Here is a 25,432-nt window from a genome sequence, read left to right on the forward strand (position 1 = left end):
GATTAGTGATCACATCATCATGATTATCTGGGTTGTGAAGATCTTTTTTGTACAGTTCTTCAGTGTATTCTTGCCACCTCTTCTTAATATCTTCTGCTTCTGTTAGGTCCAGACCATTTCTGTCCTTTATCGAGCCCATCTTTGCATGAAATGTTCCCTTGGTATCTCTAATTTTCTTGAAGAGATCCCTAGTCTTTCGCATTCTGTTGTTTTCCTCTATTTCTTTGCATTGATTGCCGAAGAAGGCTTTCTTATCTCTTCTTGCTATTCTTTGGAACTCTGCATTCAGATAACTGATGATAGAAGCAAGATCCGATGCTGTAAAGAGCAATATTGCCTAGGAACCTGGAATGTGAGGTCCATGAATCAAGGCAAATTGCAAGTGGTCAAACAAGAGATGGCAAGGGTGAACGTCGACATTCTAGGAATCAGTGAACTAAAATGGACTGGAATGGGTGACTTTAACTCAGATGACCATTATATCTACTACTGCAGGCAGGAATCCCTCAGAAGAAATGGAGTAGCCATCATGGTCAACAAAAGAGTCCGAAATGCAGTACTTGGATGCAATCTCAAAAACGACAGAATGATCTCTGTTTGTCTCCAAGGCAAACCGTTCAATATCACAGTTATCCAAGTCTATGCCCCAACCAGTAATGCTGAAGAAACTGAAGTTGAACGGTTTTATGAAGACCTACAAGATCTTTTAGAACTAACACCCAAAAAAGATGTCCTTTTCATTATAGGGGACCGGAATGCAAAAGTAGGAAGTCAAGAAACACCTGGAGTGACAGGCAAATTTGGCCTTGGAATGCGGAATGAAGCAGGGCAAAGGCTAATAGAGTTTTGCCAAGAAAATGCACTGGTCATAGCAAACACCCTCTTCCAACAACACAAGAGAAGACTCTACACATGGACATCACCAGATGGTCAACACCGAAATCAGATTGATTATATTCTTTGCAGCCAAAGATGGAGAAGCTCTATACAGCCAACAAAAACAAGACCAGGAGCTGACTGTGGCTCAGATCATGAACTCCTTATTGCCAAATTCAGACTTAAATTGAAGAAAAGCATACCAGAAGCCCCCAGAATTTTAAAGTAGAGCAGACCCTACAGCTCACCACTAACCACAGAGACTGGACATCTAGTAGCTTCTTAGCTCTCAAAGACAGCAGAACACTAAGATACAGCTCTTGCCTCCTGGGAGCTTGCAATCTGTCAATTTCAGTTAGAGAGAAGCTCAAGAGTAAAGTATAGCCCTGCTCCAGTGGCTGGTCTAGGCAGTAGGAGCCCAAGTGCTCTGAGAGGGAGAGCGCTGCTGAGTTGGAGCAGCTGCCCCAGGGGCAGGGTGGGAAGCGGGGCAAAGCCATGGAAGACTCGTAAGGAGCACAGGCCAGCGGGAGACCTCGCGCATCTCACCTCGTGGTCAGGGGCTGTACTGGAGACGACAGCACCGACCAGGCATCAGTGATGCCAGGACTAAGGGCAGGAACATGGGGGACAGTGCCCCACAAGGTGCCAGCCTCAGCCTGTGTGCTGAGTCAGAACCCACCCCGCCCCCCTCCCAGTTTTCAAAGCCCAATTAGGGCCAGCTACAGGGAAGATGCCCCCTGGGGGCTGGCCTGGCAGGACGAGGGAGATCTGAAGAGGTGGCCAGGAGAACCACAAACGCGGAAGGGCTGGGGAGGACAGACGAGTCATAGATACTTGAACTGGTTGGCTTCAGAGATGTTCATGGCCCATTTGCACATCTGGAGGCTCTTCCACCTGTCGAACAGCTCCGACTGCTTCACCCTTAGGAGTAGAGGACAGAGAGTGCATGAAAGGGCCAGGCTGGACACAGTGTCACCATCCCCGAACACGCTCCCTTCCTGTCCCCCCTTATGCCAAGTCCTGGGCTAGTCCTTTGTATTCACTCCATTTTCTAATTTGCAAAACCCTTGATTCTCTGGCATCTGGAGCCTAGTGAACTCCTAGAGATAGAAAAGCACCCTCCAGCAAGCCTGCCTTCCATGCACACACCAACCAATCCAGAGTCCACACCCTCAACCACCTCCTTTATGAATGGAGCCACTAGCCCCCTGCCCTCATCAGCCCAGTGCTAGGGATCAGACAACCAGGGGCAGGCCCTACGCACTGAGCTCACTGAAATCATGCAAACTAGCCAATCCTAAACCTTTTTATCCCACCTTGTCCATTCCTTCCCAAGAAAACCACAATAAAGGGTCTCACCCATGCATTCCCCTCACCCCTCCTGCCTCCTGACCAGTCCTGGTGCTTCCCCATGCATCCCTGAGTGGCATGCCATGCCTCCTGTCTCTAGGGATCTGTGAGCAAAGAACATGCTCCTTCACGATAGTCTTGTGTGTCCATGTGTCTTACTACATGTGATCAAAACAATCTGGGTACATTTCAAAACATCCTTCCTCAAATGCCTGCTACACAGGTCTACACTGTTCTCCCAAGAATATCTGTCTGTAGAGGGTGTGAGACCACTTTCTTAAGGTCTGTAGATAACCCCACACTGCGCTCAGCACACAGTAGGGCTGATTGCAAGGACACAGTGCCCCTCTCTTTCTCTTTTCCCAAGGGCAGATCACAATTTCCAGTGACAGAAAGGAAGAGAGGAGAAAACTTCTGTCTGGACAACCTTCTGTTAAACTGAGCTATCATGCTGATGCTCACTCACAGCCCCCTGCACTCCCCTTTGTGGGAAACCTATAACTTGTCATTACTTCTGCCTGACCATTCCCGCTAAATAGTAAATACCAGGCCAGGGCATCATGCCTGACTGTGTCTCCAGTGCTAAGGCTCATAGGAGATGAGCAGTAAATATTTGTTGAGTACATCAATAAATTAATGAATGAATCAATAAATCTGAGTTCAAATAAAATCTATAAATGTTATCGAATTCCCCAATATGGCAGGATCTAGAGATACTGCGGTGCACAAAGCAACTCCCTGCCTGCACAGACCTTACACACGGGAAGCAGATACGTGGGATACCACACCAAAAGCACAAACAGCAAAAGCGAAAATAGACAAGTGGGACTCCATCAGACTGGAAAGCTCTGCACAGGAAAGGAAAGAATCAACAGAGTAAAAAGACAGTCTACTGAACAGGAGGAAATATTTGCAAACCACATATCTGATAAGGGGTTAATATCCAAAATACATAGGAACCCCTACAAAGCAATAGCAAAAAACCAAAGAACCCAATTTTCAATTGGGCAAAGGACTTGAAAAGACATTTCTACAAAGAAGACTTACTAATGGTCAATACCAATAATCATCATGGAAATGGACAGCAAAACCACAGTACAATATCACATCATACTTATTAGAATGGCTATTATTAAAAAAAAAAAGATGACAAGTATTGGCAAGCGTATAAGGAAAAGTGACCTATAATACTGTTGGTGGGAATGTAAAATGGTATGGCTACTAGGCCAAAGAGTATGGAGATTCCTCAAAAAATTAATAATAGAAATACAATATAGTCAGCAATCCCACTTCTGGGTATATATCCAAAAGAACTGAAATCAGAATTTTAAAGAAATGCTTACACCCCTATGTGCATTGCAGCATCATTCAGAATAACCAGGACAGACATGGAAACAATCCAAATGGTCACTGATAAATGAGTGGATAAAGAAAAGGCATTCTATACATAATATGAAATATTATGAAGCCTTAAAAAAGAAGAAAATCTTGCCATATGTGACAACGTGGATGAATCTGGAGGACATTATCCTCAGTGAAAAAGCTAGTTGCTGAAGGACAAATACTGCATGATTCTGCTTGCACAAGGTAACTAAAACAGTCACTCTTATAGAAACGAGCAGAATGATAGATATCAGGGGCTCCGGGAAGGAGTAATGAAGATTTGTTACAGAGTTTTAATTATGTAAGATGAATAAGTTCTAGAGATTTGCTGTAAAACTTAGTGCCTACAGTTGTGCAGGAGTGAGCCACACAAATATCTAGGAAAGGAAGTATTCCAAACAGAGAGAAAAGTGAGTGCAGAGGCCCTGGGCAGGAACCTGCCCTGCAGCTTTAGCATCCGGACGTCTTCCTTCCAGCTTTCCCAAACCTCCCACAGCAGCTCTTGCCTCTTGAGCTCGGGTGACATCGAAGGAGAGGGGCCATTACACAGTGGCACCCTCACTCACACTGCCGCCCTCCCTTGCTCCCTGTCACTCACAGGTCCCCAGCAGAGCATCCTGCTTGGCCAAGGCCTCAACCACCTCCTGGAAACACAACCCTGGCAACACTGCAGGCTGGGGTCCCACGTTCAACTCTTACCAGTGTCCAGACCCCATTCTCTGTACCTCCAAAGGCCTTGTCACACACTAGACCAAGACCTGGGCCTGGACACCCAGCCTGGAATCCTGGTTTCATTCCCAATGGGCAATATGACCTCAGATAAGTCATTTAATCTCTCTGAGACTCAGCTGCTTTATGTGTAATACTGATATAATAACCTCTGCCCTGCGGATCTCAAAAATCAAATGAGATCTTTGTCAGAAAAATCAAATGAGATAATATGTATAAAATATTTTATAAATTGCTTTACAAATGCAGATCACCTTTACCTTAAAGATGAAAGGTTGATCCCAGGCATTTAACCCCTTTTTCCCAAGACATGACTATTTTCCAGAAGAGGAATAAAAAAGACTAGATTGTCCTGAGAACAATCTAAAAAACAGAGTTCTTGGGGAAAAAAAAGGTCATTAGAAAAGGTTGGAAGGTGAACTCAAGGAATTTTCTCAGAACGTAGAAGTAAAAGGCAAAGAGAGAAAAGATGAAATGAAAAGCTATTCAAGGAGCAATCCAGAGGTATACAACTCTTAGAGGTACCAGAAAGAAGAGGGGAAGAAAACTGGAGGAGGAAATATAAAGAAACCCAAGAGAAAGTTCAAGAGTTTGGAGTGAGCTCTGGAGTAACAGGTCTCCATGAGTGTGTATCCTGAGGTCCAGGTTCTGATATTCCAGAACCGTCATGACCTGTAAAGACTTAGACAGAAAAAAAATAGGTCACACCCAAAGGAAAAACTAGCACCATATGCTCACACAGTCCTGGGCCCTAGGAGATGATGGAGAAGGTAAGGTCATCAGCATTCTGGGGATAAATAATCTTCACCTAAAATACCAACGCCGCCAAATCAACAAATAAGAGAATTACATCATTCGTACACAGAAGGACTCAACCATTACCCACCAGTTTGGGGGAATTTACCTGAGCATGGGCAGCAGCAAATGAAGGCGTAAAACCAAGAAAGAAGGAGCTATGGGTGAATCCAATCTACGGAGCAGAGAAGGGAAGTGACAACTGTGTGTGACCCACCCAGAGAGCAGCCTGTCCAGGATGGATAAAGAGGATGAAGGGAAACCCTTGGGGGAATGCCTGGTTGATGGAGAGGCAGGGGGGAAAAGTAGGGCATGAGAGAGACAAAGTGTTCAAAAGGAAAAAGATGACTAGAAGCTCCAGGAAAAAAAAATACAAAAACGAGGAGGGGTGGGAATCTACAAGAAAGGCAATAGGAACCATTATTTTCTGATCTTCAAATTTTAGAGTCAGCCCATAGAGAAAACCCAAGAAAGGCTTGCTATAGTTACAAATAGAATGTAAATGTCATCAGCCTTGACATTCTCAAGGTAAATTCATGTATGACTAAAGCCAGATACCCTCCTCTTAAGAAAGGACAGAACCAACAGATACTGCCAGTATTTGATAGAACAAGAAATAGGTTATCTAGGCAATCCATAGATAGAAGAACTAAAAATAGCAGGACCCCTCAACTGGGAAAAGTGGGGTGGAGGGAGCGTTTGGGCTGGGTAAGGAAGTGGAATCCTCACCCAGCAGAGCAGGACATCAGCGGACACTAAACGTGGCGACTGTGGCATGCAGAGGACTGAGAGGGACGAGGTGACTCCCGGAAGAAACAGCCAAGAGTCGTAAGGAGCAGGGCTGGGGGAGAGGGTGTGGGCAGAAACCATCACTTTTTATTACTATAAACTTTGGTAGCTACTTGATTTTCCCAGCCGTGTGCGAGATGATGACCATCTGCTCGTCCTCCTCCTTCTTTCTTCCCCTTTTCCTCCGTGGCCTCCTCTGCCCCCACCTAGGTCTCATCCACCGACTCATTCGTCTAACAGACACGTCCAGAGCCTGGGCAGGGCCAGGCAACAACTCAGAGAAGCATGGGCGCAAAGGAACGTCCCAGCCCAGAGGGCTGCCGGCGCTGCTCCCAGCCTCTCTCCTGGTCTCTGTGAGGCTCTGCCTGGGTTCCCCAGGCCAGAAAGATGGGGAAAGGGTGGCAGGAGAGACCCAGGGTGAGGTCCCAGGCATGCATGGTGCTATCTGTGTGTAAGCACAGGCAGCAATTGGTTTAAAACTAAAGAGGCCCTAGAATGGCTAAAATAAAACAAAAATAAATTTTACAAGTATCAGGGACAATGTGATTTTGCAACAAATCATCATAGAGTCATTCCTCATTGTATCTGACATTGTCAGGGAATGAGGGCGTTACCATGTGGGAGGTTTTCAGTTGACTGATTTTTACCATTGACTGGAGCAATTTTGTATCAGAATCATTCCCAGATGAATCACACACACTGCCCTGTCTCCTCAGATGGAATGCCAGCTGACATGCATGTACCAGAAGGGCCTCTGGGCACATCCGTCCAGAGCCTTCCATTAGCAGATGAAGATTTAACCTTTTCCTGATGACTCATGGTCTCCACTGTGAGCACTGCTCTTGCCTCTGGGCTGGACCACAGTGAAGCCCACAGGTGCCCAGGTGGCATCAGAACCACTAAGATTCAGCTCTGGGGGAGCCCACTGACCTCAGCTTGAGGACTCAGGAAAGGAGTCACTGGGCTTGTTGCTCCCTGAAAAGCAGCCTGTTTCCCCCACCACAAGGGCCCAGACTCCAGGGCCAGGGGACCACACGGAGGGCAACTGACATGAAAGAGACAGGAGGGACAAGGCCCAGAGGTTACCAGCTGGGATGGCCACTCAGTTCAGGAGACCAGAGAGGGTACCCCAAAGGCAGAGACACCTAGAGCCAGACACACAGAGGCCCCATAACCACTAACACGAGGTCCTGACAAGGGACAGAGGGTGGGCACAGACGGTGCGGGGCGGGATGAGGTTCTATCACACCCCACAGTGTTTGAGATTTAGGCTTGAAACAAAGGGCCCGGTGGTGATGGTGGTTTAGTCGCTAACTCGTGGCCGACTCTCACAACCCCACGGACTGTAGCCTGCCAGCCTCTTCTGTCCATGGGATTCTCCAGGTGAGAATAGTGGAGTGGGTTGCCATTTCCTTCTCCAAGGCATCTTCCCAACCCAGGGATCAAACCCGGGTCTCTTGCATTGCAGGCAGATTCTTTACAGACTGAGATGTGAGGGAATCCCCTTAAGGGCCCAGGGAACTTCTAACATGATCCCTCTGATAGGACTATTATGGACTGTGTTATAGCTTCTTTTAAATTCCTATGCTGAATCCCCAAACCCCAAGATCTCAGAATGTGACTCCATTTGGAGATAAGGTCTTTAAAGAGGTGGTTAAGCTAAAATGACATCACCAGGGTGGACCCTACGCCATTACGAGTGATGTCCTTACAATAAGAGGAAATTAGGACATGGGTACAGAGGGAAGACCCTGCAAAAGAAAGAAGATGGCCACGTATCAGCCAAGGAGAGAGGCCTCAGGAGAAACTAATCTGCCGGCACCTTGATCTCAGACCTTCAGCCTCCAGAGCCATGAGGAAGCAAAGTTCTGTGGTCTAAGCCCCCTGGTCGGGGGTACTGTGTGGTGGCAGCCTCAGCAAACCAATACAAGGACTCATGCAAACACACCGGAAATATGTGGGGTAGAGGTGTGGGCTGTAACAGAAGGATGGCCCATTCACAGGGTCTCTCAGGCTTCCTGTCTGGATGCTGAGGCAGCCATGAAGAAACTGTCTGCATCTTATAATTTTAAGAATTAATTATTCGCCCTTTGTGAACTCTTGGTTATGCTCTCAGTGCCCCAGCTTTCTAGGCTGAGACATTTAAGGGCCTAAGATCTTGGAGTTCTGAGAAAAGATCCGGCTCTCTGCTTACACCTCTGGCTCCCAACAGGGGGCCAGGCAGCCACCTTGGTCACCAAGTCACAGCTCCTCGGCGGAGCATATCCAACGCCAACCGCAGCCTACTCCTCCCACCCTCCCAAGGGCCCCATGGCCCTCAGACAGAGATAAAATCTAGATCCTGGGCAAAACTGCAGGACTCACAAGCTCCAGCCCTGCCTGCCCTCCAGCAACCCAGTTCTGGTATCCCCTCAGGCCGGTCTCAGAGCCTGGGACACAGCAGGCCCTTCCTGGCCCAGGCCTCTGCAGGCACCATCCCCCTCATCTGGAATCCTCTTGGCCCAGTTAACTCCTTGCCCCCTCCATGGTGTGGTCCGCTCAGGGCTGGGTGGGATGGATAGAGAGGGTGCACCTCCTCGGCTTCCTCTGGAAGCTTCAGACCCAGGTCAGAACAGGGATCGTGAACAATGCTGCTGATCCCAGCTGGATACCTGGCCTTAACCCCAGACCCTCAGTCAGAACAGGGACCATGAACAATATCACTGATCCCAGCTGGATACCTGGCCTTAACCCCAGACCCTTGATTAGAACAGGGGCCATGAACAATGAAGCTGATCCCAGGTGACACCTGGCCTTAACCCCAGACCCTCAGTCAGAACAGGGACTATGAACAACGCTGCTGATCCCAGCTGGATACCTGGCCTTAACCCCAACCCCTGGTCAGAACAGGGACCGTGAACGATACCGCTGATCCCAGCTGGACACCTGGCCTTATCCCCAGAACTTCCCTGTACAACTAAGCTGATGGGGTCTGTAAATGTCAGCAAAGCTGCTGCTGCTGCTGATTCCAGGAAGGAAAGGAGTTGGGGGGGAACATTCACATTTATTGAGCACCTATTGTGTGTGCTGCTGTGACATGCACTCGTGGGCTATGTATCTGTGACGGCATATGGAAAAACCTGAATGAACTCTTTGGCCAACACAATACTTTCACATATGTTAGTTCAGCTAGTCTTTACTGCAACCTAAAAGTAGGTTAATAGTGGCTCCATTTTTATAGGAAAGGAAAGACTCAGAGAGGTTGAGTGATTTGTATAAACATGCAGAGCTGCTAAGGCCCAAGTCGGCTTTAGACCCCAAGTCTGCCTGACCCCAAGGCCCATGCTCTTTCAATGACCCACATGATCACGTGATCATGTCAAATGGCTAAAGGAGCAGCGGCTCCTGCCGTGGGCCTGATAGTGGTGCCAGGATCCTGTCAGGGTTCCTTGAGTCCACATTAGTGCCCAGCACTGCCTGGCTCCGATTTCTTCCACATCTGAGTGTACAGTTGCCCCTTGAACAGCACAGGGCTTGTGGGCAGCCCTCTAGATCCATAGTTCCTCTGCATCCACAGATTCAACCAACCTCGAGTAGCACTGCAGAACTCTCGCCAAACATCTGCGTATAAGAGAATCCATGCAGTGCAAACCCGCTTTGTTCAAGGGTCAACAGTAATGGTTTTCAAGTCAACATGCATCCTGTCATGATTAACAGGGCACAGACTCTTCTCAACTCCTGGCAGTCCTGTGAGTGAGTGCCCAGTATGTAATGTGTCTTCCCTCGCACAGCTTGTAAAAGAGCAATGCACTGGGGTGGGGAGGGGCTGGCACGGTTCTCTTGCTATCTGGGTGCTGGTTTATGCGGACTTTCTGGAAGGATGCACGAAGATACATGGGTGGCCTCTGAGGAGAAGACTGAGGGAGGGGAGGTCTGTGGAAAGGGGGCTTCTCACTTTATGCCCTTTTGTACCCTTATGGCAGAAAGTGAAGAAGAACTAAAGAGTCTTTTGATGAAAGTGAAAGAAGAGAGTGAAAAAGTTGGCTTAAAGCTCAACATTCAGAAAACGAAGATCATGGCAACTGGTCCCATCACTTCATGGCAAATAGATGGGGAAACAGTGGAAACAGTGTCAGACTTTATTTTTCTGGGCTCCAAAATCACGGCAGATGGTGATTGCAGCCATGAAATGAAAAGATGCTTACTCCTTGGAAGGAAAGTTATGACCAACCTAGACAGCATATTAAAAAGCAGAGACATTACTTTGCCAACAAAGGTCCATCTAGTCAAGGCTATGGTTTTTCCAGTAGTCGTGTATGGATGTGAGAGTTGGACTATAAAGAAAGCTGAGTGCCGAAGAATAGATGCTTTTGAACTGTGATGTTGGAGAAGACTCTTGAGAGTTCCTTGGACTTCAAGGAGATCCACCCAGTCCATCCTAAAGGAGATCAGTCCTGGGTGTTCATTGGAAGGACTGATGTTGAAGCTGAAACTCCAATACTTTGGCCACCTGATGCAAAGAGCTGACTCATTGGAAAAGACCCTGATGCTGGGAAAGATTGAGGGCAGGAGGAGAAGGGGACGACAGGATGAGATGGTTGGATGGCATCATCCACTCAATGGACATGGGTTTGGGTGGACTCCAGGAGTTGGCGATGGACAGGGAGGCCTGGCGTGCTGTGGTTCATGGGGTCGCAAAGAGTCGGACACGACTGAGTGAGTGAACTGAACTGTACCACTTGAAAGCTGTATGCTTTAAATAATAATTTTAAAAATAAATAAATATAAAATTTTTAAAAGACAATAGCAAGAGGTCAATGCTTAAGCCACAAAGTACTGAATTTCAGGACAGACACTCCTGTGTCCTCTTCAATTTCTATACAAGAGAGCTCCGTGATGATAACTGTGGAGGCTGGTAATTGAGCCAGGGACTGGAACACAGTCACCAGAGGTGACCTTGCGAACTTGACATTTTTCATAAAACACAGTCATCCCTACATCCAGCCCTCCGGGGCTCTCCAAATGCCAGAGGCCCTGGGGAAGCAGACCTAATTCTTGCTCTGTCATGAGCCACCAAGTGTCCTATTTCCTTGGGCCATGCCCCCACCCAAGCCCCTGCCCTGCCCACCCTCCATGCACCGGCCAGCACCCACCACCCACCCAGCCACACTCACATGGAGAGCACCTTCACTTCCAAGATCTCGTGCCTCAGCTCCAGGCATCTTGTGGAGTTATACTCAAAAGGGCCCTCGTAAAATTCAAAGTACCTGGGAACCAACAGGGACAGAGGTTACTACACAGAGAAGTGGGCAGACTCCCGGGAACCTGTTGGGGTTCTCAGGCAGGAATAGAGGGCAGAGGGGTGGTGTCCCGTCAAAGTAATAGCATAGAGCAAACCAGCCCTCCCCAGCAAATGACCTGATGGGGGTCTGCCTCCAGGCCCACTGGTTTAATCACTGGTTGGCTGATTACTCTTGGCACCCCTACTACCCTGGGAGTATAAGCATTTAGGCCATGAACCCGTTTCAGTACATCACGACATTTTGAAGCGGGCTTGGTTCCACATGGTGACTTTGAAGGAGAAAGAGGATGCTCTGGATACATCCTCATTCGCATTCCTCCTAGGACCAGTCATCGACAGAGGCGGCCCTGGAGTCAGTCAGAGAGGCTACAGGCCTTCAGCTGGGCCTTTCCTCTCCTGCCCCTTTCTCCTCCTCCTGGGCAAGTGTCCAGCAATGACAGCCACAGCATAGCCGAGAAAGCACAAGCTGCTTTCCCACTGTGAAAAGAATTTCCGCTTTCATCAGCTCATTGACGTTCATGCTCGCGTTGTGACTAGGTGAGATCCTTTCTCCCCATTTGGCAGCTGAGAAAACTGAGGCTGAACAGATGGTGCTCCAGGCCATGCTGTCAGTGAAGAGGAGCCTGAGCCAACACAGTCCCTTCTGCAGCTTCACGCAGAATAACAATACCAACTTCAACCAGCACCACTGAGCCCTTGTCACGGGCCAAGGCCCCGGACTCTACATGGAGGTATTCACTTTTTTTCCTTTTTAATTGAAGTAGAGTTGACTTACAGTATTGTGTTAGTTTGAAGTATACAGCATGGCGACTACAAGATAATGGGTGCAATTCCTTGTGTTATACAGTATCTCCTTATTTCTTATCCATTTTGTATCCAGTCATTCCTATCTGCTAATCCCATATTCCTAATTTATCTCTGCCACCTCCCCTCTCCCCTCTGATAACCAGAAGTTGGTGTGGTATGCCTGTGATTCTATTTCTATTTTGAATGCACAATCACTTGTATTACTTTTTGTCATTGTTTAGTCACTAAGTCATGTCGAGTTCTTGGTGACCCCGTGAACTGTAGCCTGCCAGGCTCCTCTGTCCATGGGATTTTTCAGGCAAAAATACTGGAATGGGTTGCCATCTCCTCTTCCAGGGGATCTTCCCGATCCAGGGATCCAACCCATGTCTCTTGGGTCTCCTGCATCGGTGGGCAGATTCTTTACCACTGAGCCACCTAGGAAGCCCTGTATTACTTTTTAGATTCCACATATAAGTGACACCAAATAGTATTAGTCTTTACTTGATGTAATTCATTAAACATAATATCCTCTTCTAATCTGTATCACTAGCCCACCAGATAAGTGGTCATCACAAGCATCCACAGCAGGCTCTGGGGGTTTATGCACTTGCCCAGAGCCATGTGGGTGGCAGGTGGCAAAGCTGGGTCAGAAGCAGCGCATTCAGTCAAGATGCTCTTGTCTGCCCACTTTATAAGGACAGTTGGTGACCCCTGGAAAGGGCCCTCTGACCTCCTACAGCCATACCTGCTAGTTCACACCAGCCCAGGGAACATCCACTGACTGGTGGGGCAGAGAGGGGCAGGGGAGGGTGACCACCAAGATAAAACACGGTAGTTCCCTGCCAGACTCGGCCACGAAGGCAGAGGGGCCTCCAGGGCAGAGGCCAGGTGTACCCTCTCCTCACGGCCTCTCTTTCTAGAGGTCGTCAGAAGACACTGGGGCTGATGAAGCTGGGAGGGTGGGATCCCAGGACAGCCCCGAGTCAAGAAGCCTGCAGGCTTAGCCTCTAAACTTGGGGCAGAGGCCTCTCTACAGCTAGCCCTGGAGAGCCAGAGGTCGGGGTGGAGCCCCAGGACGGCATCTGGGCTCTGCAGGCCACAGCCAAGGATTTAAAATAAAGTCAGTCCTTGCGCATTTCCCCAGACCTTCCCAAAACATGGCAGCAGCTGTTTCACAAATATTCTCACTAACTTACACAGACAAACTTATGTCTGTGGTGCTTTAGAAATACTGAGACATTTATCCAATTAATTGGCTTCTTTTTAAACAACTTGCATTTTAAATAATTTAAAATATAATTTCATATTTAATACTTTAAAACTATTATATTTGTAAATATTTGTTCTTTATTATTTTACTATAGTTTAATTTTAAATATTATAATCATACATTTAAGACATTTTAAATATATTTTAGAATATTAAAAAATATTTTACACAACAAATTGACTCCTATCTACACAAAATAAATCATCTCCTACTTTTCATGTTATAAAAGAATTTAAGCAGATTTCGTAAAGTAATGCTCAAAATTCTCCAAGCCAGGCTTCAACAGTACGTGAACCGTGAACTTCCAAATGTTCAAGCTGGATTTAGAAAAGGCAGAGGAACCAGAGATCAAATTGCCAGCATCCATTGGATCATCAAAAAAGCAAGAGAGTTCCAGAAAAACAGCTGCTTCTTCTTTATTGACTATGCCAAAGCCTTTGACTGTGTGGATCACAATAAACTGTGGAAAATTCTGAAAGAGATGGGAATACCAGACCACCTGATCTGCCTCTTGAGAAATCCATATGCAGGTAAGGAAGCAACAGTTAGAACGGGACATGGAACAACAGACTGGTTCCAAATCGGGAAAGGAGTACGTCAAGGCTGTATATTGTCACCCTGTTTATTTAATTTATATGCAGAGTACATCATGAGAAACACTGGGCTGGAAGAAGCACAAGCTGGAATCAAGATTGCCGGGAGAAATATCAATAACCTCAGAAACACAGATGACACCACACTTATGGCAGAAAGCAAAGAAGAACTAAAGAGCCTCCTGATGAAAGTGAAAGAGGAGAGTAAAAAAATTGACTTAAAACTCAACATTCTGAAAACGAAGATCATGGCATCTGGTCCCATCACTTCATGGCAAATAGATGGGGAAACAGTGGAAACAGAAACAGACTTTATTTTGGGGGGCTCCAAAATCACTACAGATGGTGACTGCAGCCATGAAATTAAAGGATGCTTCCTCCTTGGAAGGAAAGTTATGACCAACCAGACAGTATATTAAAAAGCAGAGACATTACCTTGCCAACAAAGGTCCATCTAGTCAAAGCTATGGTTTTTCCAGTAGTCATGTATGGGTGTGAGAGTTGGACTATAAACAAAGCTGAGCGCTGAAGAATTGATGCTTTTGAACTGTGGTGTTGGAGAAAACTCTTGAGAGTCCCTTGGACTGCAAGGAGACCCAAACAGTCCATCCTAAAGGAAATCAGTCCTGAATATTCATTGGAAGGATTGATGTTGAAGTTGAAACTCCAATACTTTGGCCACCTGATGCGAAGAGTTGACTCATTGGAAAAGACTCTGATTCTGGGAAAGATTGAAGGCAGGAGGAGAAGGAGATGATAGAGGATGAGATGGTTGGATGGCATCACCGACTCAATGAACATGAGTTTGAGTAAACTCTGGGAGTTGGTGATGGACAGGGAGGCCTGGCATGCTGCAGTCCATGGGGTTGCAAAGAGTCGAACACAACTGAGCAACTGAACTGAACTGAGGCACTGAAGATCCTAAAATATCACTCTCCTTTTTCTGTTTTATGTTTTACAGCTCTTTTCATTGTCTTTCTCACTTGGCAAACTCACATTGATCCTTCAGTACCTACCTCAAATGCCCCCACTTCTGGGAAGACTTTTCTAATGCTAACTCTCAGGTTATTCTATACATTTTCTCTTAATTAGAGCAGATAGCATTGTATTATAATTGTCTGTTTATATATCTATTTCCCTTTCCAAATGAGGAATATCTGAAACATGTGGAATCTGTCTTTGTTATCTCTGCATATTTGCACTACAGAGACAAGAAAGCTAAAAACTACATTTCCCAGACTCCTTTATAGCTAGGGTCCTCCAGGCAATTTAGGTTCAACCAGTCAGTAGCTTCCTTGGAGGCTCAGAAGGTACAGAATCAGCCTGCAAAGCTGATTCAAAGATTCAATCCCTGGGTCAGGAAGATCCCTGGAGAAGGGAATGGCAACTCATTCCAGTATTCTTGCCTGTGAAAATTCTTCCCATGGACATAGGAGCCTGGAGGTCTATAGTCCATGGGGTTGCAAAGAGTCCGACACACCTAAGCAACTAACACTTTCACAATCAGTAGCATGAGACTGATTCAGAGCCATGGTCTAGAAGAATGTCAAGGCTCAAGGCATTGTTTCCCTGGCAGAATGTGGCAGAGGTGGCATGGCTCTTGGAAATTGCAGTGGTGGCGGCACCTTCACAATTTTATCAGAGGCTTCCACAGTGGCCCAGTTTCACAATGCAGTTTGCAGAGACATTCTTGGAAGCTGGCCTAGAGTTTTTCTTCAGCTTTCCCAGTGATTCTGTGCTAGCCTTACCCTTAGTCAATCCCTTTCTGCTTTAACTAAAATGGTTTCTGTTATCTGCAACCAAGAACAAGGTGTCAGCCTGGGGCTAAAAAAAAGTCCATGAGCTTGTCTCTAATTTATGTCATTTTTCCATCACACAACAGTAAGTGAGGTCTGGTGTCTTATCACAAAGATCATCATTTGCAACCACAGCCAGTGACACTGAGCTCTTGGGAATCCACTGGGTCTTCTGAAGCCGTGATCTCAGGCAACTACTAAGAAACGTTCCAGATTCTAATGACATAGAAGATAATTAAGAGGAAACTTATACTAGTGTTCTCAGGAGTTGGGACACTTACAGACACACCCAGGATATGCCTCTAAACCAGCCGTGTGGCTTTGGGTAAACCGCTTCACCTCTCTGAGCCTCTTTTTTATCCTCCTAAATAATTTGCATGAGGTGGTATCTGAAGTCCCATCCAGCACTAAGATACAACCCCAAAGTTTCTTCAGTGTTTCCCACTTAACTAACCAAGCCAGAACAAGTCTATGAATTAATGATCCATAAACAAGGGAATGTTTACCGGCTTTCCTGGTGGCTCAAAGAGTAAAGAATCTGCCTGCAATGCGGGAGACCTGTGTTTGATCCCCAGGTAGGGAAGATCTCCTGGAGGAAGGCATGGCACCTACGCCAGTATTCTGCCTGGAGACTCCCCATGGACAGAGGACCCTGGCGGGCTGTAGTCCATGGGTCACAAAGAGTCGGACATGACTGAGGGAATAAGCACAGCAAACAAGAGAAACTCTCAAAGGCAGTTAAAACCAATCAGCACCTCCCTTTGATCAGCCAGCCCCTTCGTCACCTTCACAAGCCATCCTCACTTTCCCTCTGCCAGCCTCCACTCTGTCTCCCTTTCTCTTGCATCCCCAATATCATCACTTGGTGGTTCAGTGATTCCAAATGGTCTCACGTGGTGTGTTTAGTGGCTATTAGATGGCAAGGGTTTCAGAATAGGGTTCACATCCTTCTTTGCCCATCCCTAGCCAGGGGCCCATTATTTCCATGAGCCTTAGTTTTCTCATTTGCAAAATCAGCATAAAAAATGAAGTACACCTGTGACAAGATAAGATAATTGGCTGAGATAAGATAATGATGAGAATCTCAAAGAAAGCATTAGTACAGTGTCTGGCACACAGGAAGTGGCCAGAAAATGTCTATTCCCCTTCTTCCCCTTTCTCCTGCCATGAAAGGACGAGATCTGCCAATGGAGGCCCAGTGAGTCAGAGACGTGCTTACAGTCCCTCAGCTGGTTGATGACAGAGCTGAGAAAGAAATGCATAGCTCAGAAGTTCTCCACCATCTGGACTGGTTGCCATTCTCCTTCTGCTGCTATTGGGAAACCTCTCCCCCATCACCCTGAGGGTAAAGCCCATGCTGAGTTCTTCTTTGATGTAGGGATGTCCCTGATCACTGCATCTCTGCTGCAAACTCCATGGATTAACTGTGTTTCTGATGCTTTGACATCTGGGGCCTTCCTGGCCCCAGAGAGACTGCCTCTCCTGCTGCTACTGCTAAGTCACTTCAGTCGTGTCCGACTCTGTGTGACCCCATAGACAGCAGCACACCAAGCTCCGCCGTCCCTGGGATTCTCCAGGCAAGAACACTGAAGTGGGTCGCCATTTCCTTCTGCAATGCATGAAAGTGAAAAGTGAAAGTGAAGTCGCTCCGTCGTGTCCGACCCTCAGCGACCCCATGGACTGCAGCCTTCCAAATTCCTCCGCCCATGGGATTTTCCAGGCAAGCGTACTGGAGTGGAGTGCCATTGCCTTCTCCTAGAGCTAATCAATTCCTAGATATGGTAAAAAAACAAACAAACAAACAAACAAAACCTGCGAGCACACCTTTCACGTGCAAACCAAGCAATCCAGAGCTCACACTTGCCACCACCTCCTCCTCCTCTTTCTCCTCCTCTCACACTTAGGGCCACCTATTCCTCTGCCCTAATCACCCACAGGCCAGCTACCAGACAACTTGGGGCAGCTCTCTGCCCCAGAGCCCTCTGAAATTATTTAAACAAGCCAATCTTAACCCCGTGTGCCTGCTCATCTGTTCCTTACATAGAAACCACAAGAAAGGCTTTTGTCCACTTTTCCCCTTTGCTCCTTCTGCTTCTTGACTGACGCTGGTGCCTTCCCGTGTGGCCCTACATGGTATGGTATGCTTCCCGTTTTTTAGGATCTGAAAGTATAAAAACCTCTTCCTTCCTGACAGTCATTTCCACATCTGTGTGTCTAACCACACCTGATGATTTAAAAAAAATCCCAGGCGCCCTGAAAACATTGCATGTGGTACCTCAGCCAGGTAATTACAATCACTCCAGGCCTAGGTCTAAAGCCTCATTTTTCCACCTGAAAAAAAATGGAGCTAATATAGCCCTTGCTTCTTTCTCCAGCCTATCTGGGCTTTGCTTTTAGAAGGCTGTGCTGTTCCATCTCAGCCTCTAAAGATAAACGACTTGAGGAAATAAGACTGTAAGAAGCACACTGGGTCATCCCTCGATTCTGCTTCTGAGAGGAGGCCTGAGGATGGCATTCTGGAGGAAGCCACAGGAATCCCTGTTTGCTCTGGATGCTGGTCATCATGCAGACGTCGAAATGATGCTGAAATGTTTGCGTGTGATGACATGAGAGAATGGCATGCACGATGATACTGAGTGAAAAAGCAAGCTACAAAACTATGGTCTCCAAAAACAACTATATGTGCATATGTGAGCCCATGGGAAAGGATGCTAACCAGATCTTAATAGTAGGTTGCTCTAGGTAGAGAACTATGATTTAAAAAAAAAAAAAACTCTTTTCTACATTTTTATACACTTTCTGTAATGGAGTTAGGACTCTTATTATCGGAAATCACTAACAAATGCCCTTTTAAGCCACAGCTCTTTCTCTAAATATCTCAAGCATTGCCATGAGCTGCTAGAAGACTGAGGGCAGCAGTTTCTCCGACCTCCCTAACTCCACGAGCCTCTCAAGGTGAGCTAGTCACTATCTCTTCTTTGAATTCTGGAAAGATGATCTCTACCCAGTTCAAAGGGGAGGAGATGCTGGCAGGACACCTCACAGGTATAAATAGTCACCGCCGGTCACATCAGGAGCCCAGCTCAGCTCAGATGCCACTTGGCTTCCGGCAGCCAAAGCCGACGCTGGCCAGGCTGCATTCACCCTGCCCCATCTCTGTGCCCTTGGGGAGGTGGGGGCAGGGCTGGGCAGCGCTGGCTGGCTGATCAGCAAGGGACGGCCTCCTTTAAGTGAGAAGACAAACACAAATGTGGCTGCAGCTGCTGAATACTGGGTCCCGTCCTCCCACACAGGCCTGGGCTCCAGCTTTGCAGGCTGAGGGGGCCTCGTTTCAGCATGCCCTGGCTCTAGGGTGCAGAGTCTGTCTCTGTCATTCCTCCTAGCCCTTCCCCATAAGCCTGACCCAGAGAGGGCTCCCCTGTCCAGCCTGAAGCCCCCTCCAGAGCTCCATCTGGACCATGGAGTTCACTGGGGCTGCAATACTTTGAGCCCCAGCAGTCACTGACTGGGAGAAGGTGAAGCCCATCCAGCACTGTGTATCTCTCGCATACACCACTTCGTCCCCAGACACTGATGGTGTTCCAGACAACAGGAGCCCAGGGAGGTCCCTGTGTCATTCAAGAGCCCCACTGGTGTGGGTTGAGGCAAGACTGGAAGTAGGGGGTGCTGGAGGCAGAGACTGCGGAGGCTCAAAGTGAAGGAGCGGGTGCATCCACTGAGCTGAATGCATGTCCCCCCAAAATTCATATGCTGGAACCCTAACCCCCAAGGTGATGATATCAGGAGATGGGGCCTTCGGGGGTAATGAGGTCATGAGGCGGTGCCCTCTGAATGGGATTTGTGCCTTTATAAAAGAGGCCCCAGAGAGTTCTTTAGCTCCTTCCACCATGTGAGGACAGCGTCTGCCACCTGGAACAGGGTCCTCGCCTGACCGTGCTTGTGACCACACAGGCTCAGACTCCCAGCCTCCAGAGCTGCGGAAAGCAAATCCCTGTTGTTGATGAGCCTCCTGGTGTGTGGTATTTCATCAGAGCAGCCGGCACAGACTAAGACAGTGAGCGTGTGAGGAGTGGGTCTCAGGTGAGAGAATGGGATTCCCTGACGTGTGAAGGAGCTGCTGGACGAAGAGCAGACAGAAGTGTCTAGGAGGTTCCGGAAGATAAATCAAGGAGCCCCAGCTGAGCGTGAGGGAGGGAAGGTTTGCAGGCCCAGAGGGGAGGCCTGCAGTGAAGGACCGGCCTCTCTTCCAGGCTCCAGGAGCCCCACTGCCCACGGTCCCAGCACAGCCTCCACCGACATCGAAGAAGGGGTTGCGGGCTATGCATGGCTACATGGAGTGGGCACCTGGAGAGCCTAGCTGTCTTCCCTTCTAAGCATCCCCTAAACTGATTCCCAGATGGATGCTGGTCCTCTTAACCAGACCCCAGAGCCCCTGTCCTTTCCATTCCCCGTTTCCTCCCATGCTCACTCCTTTCTGAGGCCTCCCGTCTTTGCTAAGGTACTAGTATGAGATTCCTGACGATGGTCCAGGAGGCAGGGAGCGTGGGAGCCGTGAAGGAGAGGAGGACAAACGGGCCGCTGGAGGGAGGGACAGAGGGTCTGGGAGCTGACTGGGGGGTGAGGAAGAGGTAGGGCCAGGGTCATCTGATGTGAAAAGCCAGCCCCAAGGGGAACCTCCTGCCTAGCTGTGAGCCCACCCAGGGGACCCCGCTGGTGATGGAGCCAAGTGGGAGTTTCACAGAGGAGGAGGCAACTGAGGCACAGAAAGGCTCATGTTGGTGGTTATTTGACCAGGAGACTCAATTCAGACACAGCCGAGGGCCACAAAGCTTGGTGGCCAGGACAGCTCACAGAACGACCCCATCTGAGGCCTCTCGGAGCCCCAACAGCCCTGCTTTCACAGTCGGCCTCCTCTGCCTGCCGCCAGAAGCCCACACTGGGTGCGTGGGAGGAAACGGAGAAGCAGTGCCATCTTACTTAGATGGAGCCCAAGAGTTCTGGTTATTTATTTTTTACCCATTATTTAAAATAAATTAATAGAATGAGGAATCTTTAAAAAAAAAAAAAAAAGTAGTTTCATTCCAAATAATCTGCTAAACTTAAGGGATATTCATAGAAAAATCTGGCAGTCAAAAAGCAAAGAAGAACATCCAGATAGCATATCAGAACCACAGGCGGAATTTTTCCATTTTAAACTGAACCAAATAGGAGGCAATTCCATCCAAAGACTGCTGATCACTCTCCATCCTCTCTCTCGATAATTTGATTCTCTCACAATACTCGTGTTGATGCAGGTGACCCCCAAATTCAGACTACTCTCCTAATCTCTTATTTATTTATGTATGTCCTTTTCCCCAGAAGCAAAAATTGACCCAAAAGGCTTATGCTAAGCCAGCCTGCACTCAAATGCAGACATGCAGACCCCACCCCTCAAAGCTGTCACCACACCTCCTCTGTAAATCCTCCGTGGAAAAGTCTTTCCCTTGGGCTAACCTTGCCACCCAGGGTTCCTCTTTGAAATCCAGGACCCGCAGGAGGAGACGGAAGGAACACAAAGCATAGAGGCTGGGGGTGAAGGAGAGCGCAGAAGGTCAAAAGTGGGAAAGAGACAGGAGAGGAGGGGATGAGACACCCTAAAGATTGTCTTTTCTTGCCTATAGTGTTCATGGCAGCACCGGGAGAAAACGTGCGTGTCAGTTACCTACTTAGATCAATACGGTCATTTTTAGTCCAGTCTAACAGCCAGGAGCTGAGATGCCTTGGCAAGGACAGCCAAGGAGACCCAACCTAACCCAACCTTGGGTGTCTATCCACAGCCCAGAAAGTAGAATCCCTCTGCATGGCCGACAGGTGCCGGGACTCAGAGTTACAGAGCAAGGGGTGTGTTCCAGCTCCACCACCCACCGCCACCTGCAAGTGGGGTCTCAGTTCCTCATCCGTAAAATGGGGGCAATGACAGCACCCCCCCTCAAAGGTCTGAGGGTAACGCATCAGGCGCCCAGCACCATGCCTGGCACACAGCCAGCCCCTAGTAGCGCTCAGCCATGGCATCATTGCCTGTCCACGTCCAATCCAAGTCCCTCCCCTCCACAGAAGCACCTCCAACTTGTACCCTAGGCTCCCGGAGCCCTCGCCAGCTGCATCACACAATTTATTCCCTAATTATACACTGTCATGAAACAATTAGGGAACAATTCAAGACAGCATAATAAAATGCTAAATTCAATTCAGTGAAGTTCCTTCCAACTCTGAAATATGATGATTCCACACCCCAGGCATACACGCTCGCCTGGAACGCAGACCTTGACCCAGAAAGAAAGGCTCTTTCTTTCAGAAAGAAACACACATTCACTGGGCCTGCTGTTCTGCGGAGCAAAGAGGCGACTGTGTTGCCAGTCTGGGGCCTGCCTGCTACTCCTGTGCGGGTGCTTCTTTCCCCATGGGAAGTCCCCAGCACCCCAGGTGGAAGCCCAGCAGCGCAGGGAAACTCTGTCCTCAGCTCTGCTCTAGAAGTGGTCCTTCCCTATCCAAGGTTGTGTGCACCCTGGGAGGAGGGGCTGCCTGTGGGCTGGGTCTGAAGTAAGAAGGTTCGGAGGGCCCTGACACTGCACGCACAGGTGGTCCAGCCCCGTTCTCTGGCACAGGAGCGTCCTTGGGATTTGGGGAGGGCCTGAGCAAGCATAGAGGGGCTCATGTGCACTGGCTGGGGAGTTCTCTGTGTGTGTGGTGATAGAAATTGCTTCCTTCCCTGATACTCAGTTGGTAAAGAATCCACCTGCAAATGCAGGAGATCCTGGTTTGATTCCCGGGTTGGGAAGATCCCCTGGGAAAGGGAAAGGATAGACCCACTCCAGTATTCTAGCCTAGAGAATTCCATGGACTATTGGGATCACAAAGAGTCAGGCACAACTGAGCGACTTTCACTTTCACTCACCCCCCCACCCCCAACCCCGACGCAGACACATCTTACAGAACGTGAAGTAAAAGTGGCCATCAGGAAAAGCTTCCAGGAGGCACTGGAGTGGGAGGTGGATCCTGGAGGAGGACAAGGGCTGGGGCATGGATCAGGAACTGTCTGACGGAAGCTGAGTGGAGTCTTTTGAGTGGTGACTACAGACCAGGCTGAGAGTTAGCACCTGGGGGACTTCTGCCTCAGCTGCCTTCAGCCCCTAAGATTGGGTGACCTTTCCCTGTGGTGTCCCGAGGCAGTGGGCACTGCCTGCCCACTTTGGCAGGTGGGCACTATGCCTCCCCTGCCCTCCAGATGGTCACTGGGTTTGCAAGAAGCTGGCCAGGCTGGAGAGGTGAAAGCAGTGAGCTGAGAGGACAAGAGCCCTTCACCCCCCTTCCCCTCCGCCATCTTCCCCTTGTCAGAATTGCCATACTCCGTAGTGGGGGTGGTGGTATGGGGTGGGGGGCGGGGCTGAGGGGCGGCTCTCAGTCAGTTATTGCAAAAGTATATCATCTGCCTTCACTGCCTTCTGTTTTTATCCACACACACACCCCCACCTTCAGTCTCCTTTTTCCTACACTGCCACCCAGATTCTCAGACTCCTGACCACCTACCCAAGAGAAAAAATCCTCTGGTCGTTCTAAACTGTGAATGAGTTTATGATTCCAAAATGTTTCCCCTCCCCAGGGATTAATTTTCAAGGATACTGCCAGGAGAAGACGAGGTTTAATCCAAAGGAATAAATCTTTAAGGGAGAATTCAGGGTTGAAGTCTGCATTCTTACCAACAGTCTTTACTTTGTCCTTGCTTAATTCATCCTTTATTCGATTAACATTTATTGAGCTGGTGCCATACTGGGTGCTGAAAATTCAAAGAGGGAGAAGCACAATCACTGCCTAGGTGGGGAGATAGAAACGCAAACACCCAATCCGAAGATGATGAGAATTCTCTTCAAAGCCCTTCCTGCTCCATCCAGGCAGCCACTGAAATAGAAGCACTTGCTGATTACCAATTCTTCCTATCTGCTCTCTACAGCAGTTCTCCTTAGATGCCTATTGGACACTTTTAGATCTAGACCTGAAATTAACAAAGCTATATGTCAGTGTATATTTTGTAACTCACACACTTGCCAGCTGGACTTCCCCAGCTCGTGTCCAAAGTGAAGACCTGGCCACAGCCTTTATGAGCATCATCTGACCTGGATTTTCTTTGTGGTCCTGTTTGGAGTGTTCCAGACCGATCATTTGGACCTGCTCCTTCTCCTTGTGGCTCCTGGTTGAGTACATAACTTATGAGTCATTGCTTTTTTTTTGCCCATCTTTATCCTCTGTTATAAATGGTACGTACCTCCTGACCTCCCTTCCAACGGGTGTTAATAATAAATGACTTCCGGGGTACCACACTTCAACCCTCCACACAGCTACAGATAGCAAAATATGGCATGCGCTGAATTATTCAGTAGGCAAAATACCACGAAGCTCATCCCGCATTTCAGGCACAGACAGTTGTCTGCTGGGATGATGCACTTTCACTCGGCAGAGTCCTTTCCCAGTGGCATCAGGTCCTCCCCCAAGGTCCGCATCTGCTGCAAGGAGCTGTCCTGTCCGTTTTAAAAAAGGCAGAAGCTGCTCCCACACCGAGGAAAAGAATCTCCAACACACGGGTCCGTTCTAATTACATGAACCATTATTTTCTGCACGTGGGAAAGACATACTGTGTTTTCTCACCTATGTGGGGAGTTTAGAGGTCAATCAGAAATTGGGATCTGAGTTGGCAGTGCCCAAGAAGAACTTGGAATGTGTGGCCATCACATTTATTAAGGAGTTCAGGGGGCTCTTGGTCAAATGGCTCTCCGGAAGGAAACCAGCTCAGCTGGTGATGATGTTGAATAAAGGGCACCTGATGGAGGCGGTGGTGTGTCTGAACCCGAGGGGCCCAGAGAGACAGGGAGGGAGGCTGACCTGCGCTGCTGAGAGTGGAGAGAGGATCAAGGGCAAAGGAGATGAGAGGGAGGAGGAGAGAGGCCAGACACAGGGACTGAGAAAGAAAACTGGACCCAGAGAAGGTGGCAGGAGGAAAGGAAGAGCAGAGACTAGGTAGGGTGAGAAAGGCAGAGAAATTAGAGGAAAAATTGCAGGGAAAGAACAAAGAGACAAAAGCTGCTGGCAGTAGGAAAAGTCAGAAACAGAATCTGTGCAGCGGTCTCAGCCCCAGCCCAGGACATCTGCCCAGAACAGCCTCCCAAGGGCCTGTCCCGTCTTAGTAGTCGTAGTAGTAGTTTGTTGCTCAGTCATGTCCGACTCTTTGCAACCCCATGGAGGTAGCCTACCAGGCTCCTCCATCCATGCGATTCTCCAGGCAAGAGTACTGGAGTGGGTTGCCATTTCCTTCTTTTCTAGCCAAACCCGCTCTGTGAACCCTTCAGGGAGTCCTTCCCAGGGAGACAGACACCTGCAGACTTACCTAGACACCCCAGGGCATCTGGGTGGGTGGGTCACACAGCAGAAACCAATGTTGGAAGCTCAACGTATGGAACAGACAAGTCGGGACTTGTCCTCTCACTGGGTGACAATCCCAGGTGCCAAGTGGCAGGCCAGGGCTCCCACCACAGATATATGGAAAGAACTAGGCTCCTAAAGAGTCCGAATAAGACCCAGATTCTAGGCCATGGCCCATGGCTGCCCCACACCCCAGGGCCTATCTGATCACCCCCCCCATCGGCGTCTGACACTGGGGCCACATCTTCTCTTTTTCAAAGCACTGGATAAAACCACACATATTGAAGCTCCTGAAAACCATGCTGCTTCTCTTCTGCAGGGACAATTTGATG

At 48.4% G+C, this 25,432-nt stretch overlaps 1 protein-coding gene across 2 annotated transcripts in view; it reads right to left on the reverse strand.

Annotated features, from left to right (window-relative positions):
- The window catches only part of ST8SIA5 (ST8 alpha-N-acetyl-neuraminide alpha-2,8-sialyltransferase 5), a 67,327-nt gene that overhangs the window by 12,647 nt on the left and 29,248 nt on the right, over positions 1 to 25,432 (reverse strand). For both annotated transcript variants that reach the window (XM_052660430.1, XM_052660429.1), the window contains 2 exons: positions 11,076 to 11,168; positions 1,711 to 1,797 (listed from right to left, as the gene is read on the reverse strand). In XM_052660430.1, coding sequence (XP_052516390.1) covers positions 1,711 to 1,797; positions 11,076 to 11,168 — 180 coding nt within the window. The remainder of the gene's footprint in view (positions 1 to 1,710; positions 1,798 to 11,075; positions 11,169 to 25,432) is intronic.

Source organism: Budorcas taxicolor, chromosome 22 (genome assembly GCF_023091745.1).
Source record: "Budorcas taxicolor isolate Tak-1 chromosome 22, Takin1.1, whole genome shotgun sequence".
Classification (NCBI taxonomy): domain Eukaryota; kingdom Metazoa; phylum Chordata; class Mammalia; order Artiodactyla; family Bovidae; genus Budorcas; species Budorcas taxicolor.